We start from the raw sequence: 13,168 nt of genomic DNA on the forward strand, positions 1-13,168 counted from the left end.
CTTTTTATTACAATATTATTTATATGTAGTTATTAATGCAGATTAATATCAACTAAAAATATAAATAAAAATAATAAAAGCAATATTTATATGTAAAAATCCTCACTTTAAAACCACAAAAATTTACGAGGTCTGTTCAGAAAATATCTGAACTTTATTTTTTTAATCTTTATTATCTTTATTATTAATTTTACAAATTACTGGTCCTTGTCCTCTTCAAAGTACTCCTTCCCTTCCCTATTCACACACTTTTCCCAGCAGTGTTTATACTTCACATAGCTGATGAATTTGCTTTAATATCATCAATAGTCTTAAAATGGTGTCCTTTCATCATTTTAATTTCAAAATAAGAAAAAGTTGCAAGCAGCTAGGTCTGGCTAGTAGGGAGACTGAGGGAGGATAGTCATCTGATTTTTGACACAAAACTGATGAATTGACAATGCTGAGTGTACGGGTGCATTGTCATGGTGAAAGAACAATGAGTAGTCTCGCCTTAACTCTGGTCTCTTTTTGCAGATTTTTTTCACGTAACTATTGTAAAATGCCTTGATAGTACGCATGATTCACTGTTTCACCTTGAGGCAAGATTTAAAAATGCACAATTCCTTTAAAATCAAAAAAAATCAGACAGTATCACTTTGACATCAGATTGAGACTGATGTGCTTTCTTGGGGTTTGGAGATCCCTTTTCAGCTTGTTGTGATGATTGAACTTTGTCTCGATGTCGTAGCCGTAACCCGGCTTTTCATCTGCCGTTATGATCCTTTGCTTGAATGTTTCATTGTCATCAGCTTGTTCAAGAAGTCCACTCAGTGGACAAACGTCCACTTGATGTTCTTTCTGGTATTCAATTATCAAACGAGAGAGGAACAAACTTTGCTGCAACTCAATGTATGTTCAATTTTTTAGTCAAAATATCATGGCATGATCCAATTGAGATGCTAACCTCTTCTGCAAGTTTTTGACACTCAATTGGCAATTTGCATGCACTAGATGGTTGACTTTCTAAACATGGGTGTCATCAGTTGAAGTTGAAGGTCTTCCTTGTCGAAGTTTTGTCACTTTTAAATCATGAAAACCATTCGTAATATTGCGTACGACCCAGAGCATCATCTCTGTAAGCTTGTTTCAAAACTTAAGATGTTTCTGTGAAAGTTTTCCCCCGGTTTCATACAAAATTTTATGTTGTATCTTTGCTTCTGATAATTGCACATAACAAAAATCCCTACTAACACTTAAACACCTGGTTACAGAGGTGGTTATGCAGAACACAATGCTGCCATCTGCACGTCACTAAATATCTCCATTGGTGTGTAATTAAAAATGTTTGGTTAATTTCTGAACCTGTACATACACATTCAGTAACAAAAATAATAAACAATGAACATAATTAAGTTTCTGGGCAGAGCACCAAATTTAAGATGCTTGCTCGACTGAATAATCCCTTCACTAGCACAAGATTCATCAGTAGCTTAAACAAATTTTTTCATATATTGACCAGAATTTCTGTAGTTGGACATACCAGGATTTTTCTAGAAAGCCAGGTGATCTGTTATAAATTCATTCATGGGCCTTCCCTTATTTGAAGTATCATGTTTATTTTGCTGTGTTTCTAGAAAGAGGACTTGTGTTCTCTTCTTTAGAATAGTGAACATTGACAAAAAAACTTTGATTTGAAATGACATCAGCTAAAATTCTTTTCACTGATATTTCTTCCATTTTGAGTTGCTCACTTAGTTCCTCCTGCCCCATTTGCAGTTCCGCATTACATACCAAATCTTCACTACTAAATTGTCTGGAAACATTAACTCCACCATTTATATCGGTAGAATGGTAGTTCCTACATGACGCTTGACTAAACATCACTTTGCTATCTTACATGACATGCAGTAACTAGAACAGGGACTATGAACTCACTTCTTATGTTAAAAACGGAAAAAGAATGGGTTAATAGCTGTTATTGTGCACATGCGTCTAGCTACTTTAATGAAATTAATCTTTTTATTATATATTTGAGAGTAGTAAATGACATTGTTGTATGAAAATATTTCAAACTGAAATTTAGTGATTTTTTTCTGTTTATAAAGTATGGATTTATATGAATAAATTTTTACCCTTTTGATAATTTTTACAGGATTTAAATAATCGTGCAGCCGGTGAAGTTGTAATCAGACAAGCATTATCTGATCTTGATATTTGGGAAGTGGAAGCAAAATTTACATTGATTTCACATACTGATAGTAGAGGAAATACTGTTTATCTTATAAAAGATTTCACCGATGTTATGACTAAGGTTTATATGTTTTCATTATATTTAATTATTTTAATTTTTATTGCTTTATTTAAATATATTTTTATTATCAGACTTCAAAAATGGAAGAGGTTATCAATTCAACTGTCTTTTTTTTTAAGTGTATGTTATGGAATATCTTCACTGTTAGTAAACCTATTTTGTTAATTTTTTTTTTTAAATCTAAAGAGTGTACTTTCAGAATAGTACCATATTCATTTTAAACAAATCCAATGGTAATCTTAGGAAAAATTCCAAAAAACTGAGTGGCTCGACATCCTTAGCTGCTGACTGCTCCACACCAGTACTGTGTTGCTCTGTTCCCTGTATGACTTGGATTAATAACAGTCTATATTATCGTTGTTTATTCATCATGGAAATATTCATGGCATTTCTTTTTAAATTTTTTTCCTTAAACAATCATTCCTTTTTTTTTCTTGGCAATTTTCCTCTAAACTAAATAAATAATAAAACTAAATAAATATTAAACATACATTTAATATGTATAAAATGGTGTAAAAGTGCATTATCCCTAATTGAAAAATTATAATATAAATATTTATATTATATGCTATTTATATTTATATAATATTTATATTTTTTATGCAATAATAAATTTAAATTTTACAATATTAGATAGATAGTCATACAACAAGCTCCCAACCAACATCACCCTATATGAAGCCTGTTAAATATTATAATTTTGCCATAAATAATATTTTATAGTTATTATAAACACTTTGTTTTAACCGGGTACTCGCAAACCTTGTCCAAATGACTACTCACAATAATGAAACCTACAAATTGGATGCAACTTATCATTTTTGTCAGAGCTTTCTCATCATGTGATTTATTTAATAACTTACTTGGGTCCAAATCAGACAAGACAATGCCCTCTAAAGTTTAAACTTGACTAAGAGGAACATAAATCTGCCCCTTGGCAAACTTTCTCTTGCCGAGGTCTATCACTGCCCTGTCAAGAGTTGTACCCTGCAGTTCGTTAACAGTTATAGCCCAGTTTAATATTAGAGGTAGCTTTATGCACACGACACCTCCATATCCTTTTGTCGGTTGGAATATTAAACAAACTGGTGAATTCGCTATGCAACCATCAACATCTTTCATTCTAAGACCAATAGTCTCATCACAAATTTTATTAGTACAGCTTCCAGTAATTCTCCTTCCTTGTATATCAAGCCTAGTTGGTTGAGAATGTTGTTGCTCTTGCATTTCATTTGACAAACGTTTGTATATTCAACTATTACAATGAGCATGACTTTATAGACTTTCATTCTGTAAGCATCGACTGTTGTACATTCTTATTTGTGTACATAAGTATGTAAATGAAAATACACAAATGTATGAGTCTACATTCTCGTTTTTGAGAAGCCTTGTTTTCATGGCACTTCTTTTTCTATTTTTCCTTGAACAATCATTTCTTTCGTGGCAGCTTTCCGTTAAATGTTGCTGTGTCATTTGAGCTGTGGATTTAGTAGGCCTACCCATATTTTGTATATTATTTTTTTAAATCAATTCTTTTAATAACCATACTCCTCTGTACCAATACAAATTAATTTATATTTAATAGATCAACCTTAAGTACAGAATAATTGAAATAGGATGACTTATCTATTTCTTTAGTCAAACAGAAGTGCTTTCGCGAACTTTATTTATATCATCAGCTGCATTCATTTATATATGTATTATAAAAACATCATAAATTGCAATCCATGATAACATACCACTTATTCACTTATCATTTTATGTAAACCAATTAAATTTTATTAAGAATCTTTAAATTAAATTTAACTTATCATACTTTAAAATCTTATGTAAAAAATTGATAAAAACTTTCATTTAAATTAAAATTTTTTAAATTATAATCAAAACAAGAGATAAAAAAATAAAATATAAAAATTCTTTAACAACTTTTAATTAAGTTGTTAAATAAAAATAAAAATTGTTAACTATAAAAAGTTAAAATTAAAATGTAAAAATATAATTAAAACAAAGATAAAATTAAATAATAAAAAATTAAAACTTTTAAAATTAAATACAAAAACTTAAGCAAAGCAAAATCATGTGCCTCCTATTTCACTGAATTTACTCTACTAACCATCTAGATGGTTATTTGTTTTGTTATTGATGGTTTTATTTTAATTTTATTTTAAAAGTTTTAATTATGTTTTTACATTATAATTTTAACTTAATTGATATTAATTGATTAATCTTTATAATTTTAAACAATTTTATATTTTTTATTTCTTGTTTTGATTATAATAAATTTATAATTTAAATGAAAGTTTTAAAAAAATTTTTTTATAAGATTTTAAAGTATGATAAGTTAAATTTAATTTAAAGATTTTTAATAAAATTTAATTTATTTACATAAAATTATAAGTGAATAAGTGGTATGTTATCATGGATTGTAAGTTTATGATGTTCTTGTAATAAATATATATATATATATATGCAGCTTGATGATGCGAAAGCACTTCTGTTTGTGTAATGAAATAAGTCAAAACATTTAAAAAATTTCAGAACAAATATTTGTTCAGTCAAGAGAATGAAAATGTATATATAACTATTAATTTATCAATATCTTATCATTTATGCCAACTTAAATAATTTTAATAAGAATGCCCCCATCAAATTCAGTTGCAGATTTATAAGGCTGAATTTACATTTATGTAAATATTTATCTATATATGTACAATTTTTCTAAAATTTCTAATTTTTTATTACTTTTCATGTTCAATATTTACTTACGATTATTTCTAAATTATTTTCTAAACTAGTTATATTATGATTATTATTTATTAAATGGTCAGCTACACTTGAGAAATCTGTTTTTTTATTTTTAAATGATCTAAAATGTTCATTAAGTCTATCTTTAAAGGACCTATTCGTTTTACCAATATATATATATTTCTCAATTGTTCCATTTTATTTTATAAATACCGGAAAAATCATATTTATTTTTTACTCTTTCATTATTATTATATTTTAAATGTTTTATTACATGGTTATTATTTGTGTAATAGTATTTTATATAAATATTTTCACTACTTTTATTTATGGGTATTAATGTAGTAATGTTTGTGTTTTTCAAAAATTCTGAATTATGTTTTTTATTATATGTATTATCAGAAACTTATGACATCCATTTTTACAGCTATATTTTTTTATATTTTGTTATACAATTCCTGTTTATTGTTTATGTATTTTATTGCTTTATTTATCTTCTTTTTTTTTTAAATATTAATTTTTTGGAACCAAGGATGAATAGAATTCTTGTTTATAATTTCATTTGAGGTAGGTTTTTTATATACTCCAGTTATTATTTGATTGTTTTTATTTATTTTAACATTTACATCTAAATAATTTATTTTTCTATTATGTTCGATATCATATGTAAATTTTAATGTGTTATGATACAAATTTAATTTATTTAAAATTACTTCATGTTCGTTATTTATATCTAGTTCATATATAGCCAAAATATCATCCATATATGTGACTCACAATAAAATTTTGTGTACGTGATTTATGCTATATCTTATTCTACTTTCAAATTCCTGCAGATAAATTTCTGACATTACCAAAGATAGGGAAATCCCATTGGTAAAACATTTTCTTGTATATAACAGGTACCATTAAATTCAAAATAATTTTGTTTACATATATTTCTAATTATTGTATAATATTATTTATAAAATTTTGGTTTTCACCTGTTTTAATTAATTTGTTTTTTATTATTGAAATTGTATAATCAATGTGAATACTTGGGTACATATTAGTTAAATCGAAGCTAATCATTTTATTTTTATTATTAATTTTTAATTTATCAATCAAATCGTACATGATTTTTACATTCTAAATTAATCTTTAATCTAATTACTTTATCAATAATTTTGGTAATTAGGGTGTGTTTTGTGTGTGAAAGTATTGGCACCAGGGTGTATGCTTCCAGTTAATTTGAAATACAGGTTAGAAAACTGCTTATCCCAGCGTAGTTAGTAAATCTTTTAAATACTTTAGCTGGAAGCTACAAGAGTTAAAACAACAAAAGGGTAGTTTTTATATGTAAGTATTAACACCAAACAATACTTTGGCTAGCATCTTACAAGGTGGTACATAGAATCTCAAAATATATCAGAGGAGTGTTTTTAAAGTAAGGTCTTTGTGAATGTAAACAGACGGCACTTGCTTAGTTGGCTATTTCAATTAATAGTCAGCTGTTAGAAATAATAGTTTAGTCATTTTGTTGTTAGTGGCTTAAATTCATCCATTTACATTTCCTGATTCTACCAAGTGTGAAGTATAAGGAGTAATCTGATTTTTGATGGCAAAAAACAATTTTGTGGCTGAAATTGACAGCTCAATTTATAATGTTTACCGGTCAAATAATAGAAATGATGCTAAAGTAAGATGTTAGTGCAATTCATTTTGAAAAGGATGAACAAACTTTCATAATAACATAGTGGTTTGATGTCAGTAACAAATGATTTGATTGAAAACAACAAAAAATTTCAAGAAAACTGGTTCTGCAGTGTTACAGTCATCTTTGATGTTTCACGATTTTTGAAGTTTTGTCTGAAAAACTGATCTATAAAAAATTGTTGAGTGCTGGAGATTTTAATAGACTATGTACAAGGAAAAACATCATTCTAAATTGTATGAATTTCTATGGTGTTACAGAAATGAAGGTTGATATGCGTACAAAGATATGTGTTCAGATACACGTATCTTTGTTGTTCTACAGAACTTTGTGATGATGTACTTTCTCATGGTAATGTATTGTCTTGTATGTTTGAACTGTAACAAGAAATTTGTATTTTTCTTAAAGAGGAGGAACACAAGTGTAGTGAACATTTTGTGATTGAACATTTTTTGGTAAAAGTAGCATATTTATGCGACATTCTTGAAAAGCTGAATGCTCTGAATCTTTCCCTGCGGGGAAGCAACATGCATCTTTTAAAGATGACTGAGAAAATTGTATCTTTCATAAAAAAATTAAAAATATGTAAAAAAAATCAATGAAGACTGAGGCAAGGAATGGTGTTTCCCCTTGTGGAACAATTTCTGAAAGCTCTCACATATCAGAACACATATCACAGCTTATTACCTGCTTTGGGAAATATTTTTAAAATTATAATATTGACAAATTTTTGTGGTTTCAGTATTAATTTAATGCCACTGCTCCATCTGAATTTACTGCTGCAGAAGAAGAGAATTTGAGTTGTCTTGTGCCAATGTATTGAAAATAAAATTTAGCATTGTGGTATTAACTGAATTTTGGATGTCAGTAGACAATAAATATATACCACTCCTAAGTGGTGAAGTTCAGAAAATTTTAATTCCATTTGCATCTTCTTACTTGTTTGAAGTTAGGTTTTCAGCAATTGCTGCGATAAAATCTAAGTATTGTACAAAAATCTATGTGGAGAAGGGAATGAGGATGCCATATCCAGTTTAATTCCATGATCCACAGGCTCATCATCTACTCCAATAATTATTGTAATCATTTTAATTTGTTCAATTAAAATTTATTTATTTCTATCTAACCTTTGTAAAAAATTATGTTAGTTTCATAAAGAGAATATTAGAATATTAGAGAATGTTAGAATTTGGCATAGAATGTCTTGGAAAAATCTGGAATCAACAAGCCCACTGAGAACCAAAAAAACTTGGGAAATTCTGCATTAAATAATTATGTTTGTTAAAATAAAAGTATGTTTGTTATAAATGACAGACAAGTTCTTATTATTTTTGATATAGGTTGGTGATAATCAGTGTTTGTTGCAATCTGTTAAAAGTTCAGCAAATTATGAAAACTTTATTGATCGCACTGCAATTTGGGAGACACGCCTAACTGATCTTGACAATTATTTAAGAATGCTTCATCAGGTGCAAAGAAAGTAAGTTAAATATTAATATTAAACATTGTATTCTTTCCCACTATTTTTCTGTTTATTTTCTCATCTAAAGTCTATCCTGCCTTCTTTCAAGAAGACATTTAGATTTTTTCCTTTTTTTCATTAAAATTATTTTCCGTTTGCAAGATTACCTTATCTTCCTCTCATCAGTTTTTTTCTACAGCAGCCCTGATTTGAATAAAATATTTTGTTATTTATTTTAATATGCATATAATACATAAATTATTGTATTATGTTTGCTTTTATTAAATAGAAAAATGAGTTAGCCACTTTTTAAAATATACGAATTTGTTTTAAAAGTAATCTGGGCTCAAGACTTAAATGTCTGCTTTGATTTGATGTTTCTGTTTTTTTTTTTCAATATAGATTGTTTTTTTATTACCATTTTAGGTTATAAGTTCCAGCAAAAATAATGGAACAGATATTATATTGATTAAGACTTAAATGCCACCAACTGAACAACATTTATAGTCTTTAGGGCTAACCTATAATCGCCAGTTTAGTGAGACTGCTAAGTTCCACGCTAAACGTGTCAGGAAATATGTTACGATGTCATGTAGGTGACCTTTACAAATTCCTGCTGGAGATTATTATATTAGTGTTATGAAACAGCAAGTGCATATCAAATTCTGTTATAAATAAGTAAAAGTGCATTAAAGACTGTGGGGTTTATAAGATAAATGTGCACAGACACATGTTTATCTTACGTATAAAGATATCATTCTAGTTAAGTGATCAAGCGGTAACGAAAACTTTGAAAACAGAGGTGCCTCGACCATCCAATATTTAAATAGAGGAACTAATTGCCAAACAAGAGATTCATGAAGATTGTTGTGCGACTCTTAGAATGATCACAAATGATCTTTATCAATAATAAACTGACCATTTGCCTAACAGTAGAATATTTGAAAACAAAGGATATTTGTTGGTTTGTGCTAGATTCCTTGTCAGATGATCAAAGATTTAATCATGTGGAATACACTTGAAAGATATTTCAAATTAACTGTAGAAACAAAAATTTCTTAAATTTGATTGTTGCCAAGATGAGATTTCTTGCTGTAATCCTATAACTAAATATGAACTCTTTAATGGAGATCACCAGGAACACCAAACTCAAGAAAATTTGTCTTTAGAAATCAAAGATAAAGTCAACACTTATTTGTTTTTATGTCGGCAAAGGAATTAATCATTATGAATTTTTCCCTGATGTACAAACTGTCACTGGAAATTGTTTATTGTTCTTGAATGTTTATGGATGAGGCTTGAATGTATCTAGTAGGAATACTTGCTGACATGTAGTTTCATCACAGTGATTAATAGCTCACCAAATAGTAGTGTCTAGGAATTATTGGCCCAAAAAAGAAGTCTCTCTCTCTCTCTCTCTCTCTCTCTCTCTCTCTCTCTCTCTCTCTCTCTCTCTCTCTCTCTCTCTCTCTCTCTCTGTTTGTGTGTGTGTATGGAGGGGGGGTGCACACAGATGTAGGTATCCACCCTACCTTTTAGATATTCTCCACCATTATTTCCTTTTACAATTAAAATTATTTCCAGGAAGGGTTTTTTTATGATGTTGGGGACATGTAATGAAATCTACATAGTTTTTTAAAGTCATAAAAAAAAAATAAAGTCATAAAAAAAAGACCATTTCAGTCATTGGTACATATAAATGTAAATTGCCCCTCATTTTAATATAGAAGGGCTGATCTTTGAATATATTATGTGTAGTATTTAATTGTTTTACTTAAGACAGATATCACGGAATAAAATGAAAGCAAAATTTCCGTGATATCTGTCTTGTTAGTAAATTGTCTGAACATGTATATTAATTTATTGCAGAGATTTTTTAAATTTGTTCATAAAGAACTTTGTGTATTTTTTAAAGTATTAAAAATGTTAACTTACATGGTTGTCCAATCTTTGCTAAAAAGAATAATCACTTTTTCTTAAAAAATAGCAATATCTACCTGTACCTCACATTCGACAACAGAACTGTTTTCATGTAACTCATCACAATATGTTTACTTATGAGAAAAGTCTTATGTTTCTGTTACCATTAATTAATTAATTACTGTACCATTTAAACAACAGTCTTCTTACCAATCTACTTAAAATGCAATTAAATGATTTTCTTTTGCAGTAATAATATTAGTCTGTTGATGAATTTTTAAATAACTGTAATTAAAATAATCTTGAAAAAACCCTTGAATTTTCTGCATCCTGGTCAACATGTACATAAATATGTTAACATTAACATTATTATTTCATGAGTATATATTTTAATAATATGAAGTTTAACAGCATGTATTTTTTATTTTATAATTAGTTATATAATTTGTGATACTATGATCAAAGATTTTATCATGATTTTCCTTGATATGTCCAGATAGATGCTGGGATGGTTCCTTTTTTATTCGTGGAGTAGCATGTCTTAATTTATTTAAAACTTTGATTTTAGTGATCATAGTTGAACCAAACAATACTGATTTCACTTTTGCATTGTAATGGTCTTCTATTACAATGAAACTTGGTGACAATTGTTCTACCTTTATGTTTGTTCTGTATTTATATGGAGTGGCCCAAGATAAACCAAACCCACAGCAAGTGAAGAAGACGTGAACTGTAAGGCAGAATACGTAAGGCACCTGCTTACGTGGGTTCCTCACTGCTTCCAAGGAAGCGTCCTGCTCGTAATATGTAAAATATCATTTATCTGGTCTAGTTGCTGTGCGAAGGACTGGAAGATGTCGGCAATATAAATACTGTGTTCATTATGTCTGTAAAGAAAAGAGTCCAATGATTCTCATACCTGACTCATTCCAAACTATACATTATGCACTAGTAGCTCAAATATTTGTCATGGGTTTTTGACAGACCAATATCGTGAATTAATGTAGCCACACTGAGGTGGAACCGCACCTCATCTGTCATGAACGAGAGGTTTGGATTAAGTAAACCTCTTTCGATTTCCTTCAGTAGCCATATGCAATACTGTACACGTTTATCATCCATGTTGTTCTCAACACTCCTACCTGCTGCCGTGTGGATTTAGTGGATCTTTGCAACATCTGCTGGTGAATATCTTCCTTCTGTGTCTCAGTCCTTTTCATAGGTGATGTTTCTTATCAACCATAGATCCAATTCACTCAAACCTCTTTATGAGTTCATGTATGAATGACTTGGTGGATGGATCACTGTTGAAATCTGCACAGAAATTTTCTTGTGCTTTTTGATCGATCTGCCCTGTTGTAATATTCATTGTTCAATAATATTCTGGCATCCTTAATCAGCGGCATATTCATGTGTGTGCACTAGTGGTTGGCTTTATCTCATCTGTGTTTCCTTCAAAAGTCATGTTTCTTCCTTCTCTGCTTTTCCACTCACAACATCCAAGATCAATGCGTATCACAGCTTGCTGGATGGCAGTCGAGATGTTAATGCTTGTTACTATGTTGAATTCACTAAGCTTTTAAGTTTCTCCTCTCCCATGTCCAGTTCAGTTATGTTGCAAAATGTATCTTGAAATGTTAATTAAATTTAATGTTATTTAATTTATGTAATAAGTGTTATTAAATTTTATTGTTGTTACTGCTAATTTTTATTATTATTAACTTCTAAGTTTATTATTATTATTAATTATAACTTTTAATATTATTTAAATAAATTAATCTTGAAATGATATTGCTTGTTGCTAAGTTTAATACATTGATGCTTTTCAGTTTCTTCTGTGTCATATCCAGTTTGGTTTATCTTGGGCCTCTCTTTCGTTCTCTCTCTCTCTCTCTCTCTCTCTCTCTCTCTCTCTATATATATATATATGTAAAACAAAACTAAATTGATCTTTAATTAACTCAACTTTTGCTTTCTAATTTTTTCAGATGGGTTTATCTAGAACCAATATTTGGAGCTAGTACATTAAATGTTGAAAAATCAAGATTTGATAGAGTGGACCGAGATGTTAGATTTATTTTGAATGAGTTATCCAGTGGTGATCAAAGAGTTGTCGGTTTATGCCGTATACCGAATTTAAATCATATTCTACAATCTCTTTGTCAGCATTTATCACACTGCCAAAAAAATTTACTGGACTTTCTTGAGGTAATAAATAGTTTTATTTGGTTTTGATAGTATCAGATAAATACTTGTTTCATTGAATTTAATTTTTAAATAAGTTTAAGTAAAAAAAAATTGTAGTATTTTATTTACTTCAATTTTTCATCCTAAATTTAATAGTAAAATTGAAAGAATAATATTCGTATATCATTTTTTTTATTTTAGGATAAGAGAAATAAGTTTCCTAGATTTTATTTTCTTGGTGATGAAGATTTATTGGAAATTCTAGGACAATCTCAGAAGCAAGAAGTAATATTATCGCACTTAAAAAAGTTATTTACTGGTATACATAGTGTTGAATTTAAGGATGGTTCAATTATCAGCATGTGTTCAATGCACGGTGAAATTGTTCCATTATCTAAGCCGGTTCCAGTTATGCAGAATGTTGAGGTAGAGAAGTATAGTACTTTTATTTTTAATTGTAAGATTATATTTTAGAATTATTATATTGATTGATTATTATGTGATAATCTGGAAATTTCTAGATATCTAGTGTAGGTCTCATGATTTTGGGTCCTGCAGGAAGTTGCATCCCTTTTTCATATGAGTGTGCCTGCAACTGTTATGTTTCTGGATTGGTATACAAAGATGTAAGTGAACAAGGCTGGATATTTTCAAGGAGCCTTGATGCTCTGCAAAATTGCATTAATGATATTATTTGCAAAGACAGATACTATGAACTAGTGCTAAAATTTGTAGTGCTAGTATAGGCACTGTCTATTTTTTTATCAATCATAAGCTGAATTATTGCTAAATGTGTTTAAGGTGATTCTGAGACATTTGACTCAAAATCACAGATATCTGAATTTTTTGTATGGAACTTAACCAATTG

At 28.9% G+C, this 13,168-nt stretch overlaps 1 protein-coding gene across 1 annotated transcript in view; it reads left to right on the plus strand.

Annotated features, from left to right (window-relative positions):
• btv (dynein cytoplasmic heavy chain beethoven) overlaps positions 1 to 13,168 on the plus strand; it is a 220,129-nt gene that overhangs the window by 58,113 nt on the left and 148,848 nt on the right. Inside the window, exons 21-24 of the mRNA XM_075378958.1 lie at positions 2,135 to 2,293; positions 8,072 to 8,211; positions 12,102 to 12,321; positions 12,502 to 12,726. Coding sequence (XP_075235073.1) covers positions 2,135 to 2,293; positions 8,072 to 8,211; positions 12,102 to 12,321; positions 12,502 to 12,726 — 744 coding nt within the window. The remainder of the gene's footprint in view (positions 1 to 2,134; positions 2,294 to 8,071; positions 8,212 to 12,101; positions 12,322 to 12,501; positions 12,727 to 13,168) is intronic.

Source organism: Lycorma delicatula, chromosome 11, assembly GCF_047948215.1.
Source record: "Lycorma delicatula isolate Av1 chromosome 11, ASM4794821v1, whole genome shotgun sequence".
NCBI lineage: Eukaryota > Metazoa > Arthropoda > Insecta > Hemiptera > Fulgoridae > Lycorma > Lycorma delicatula.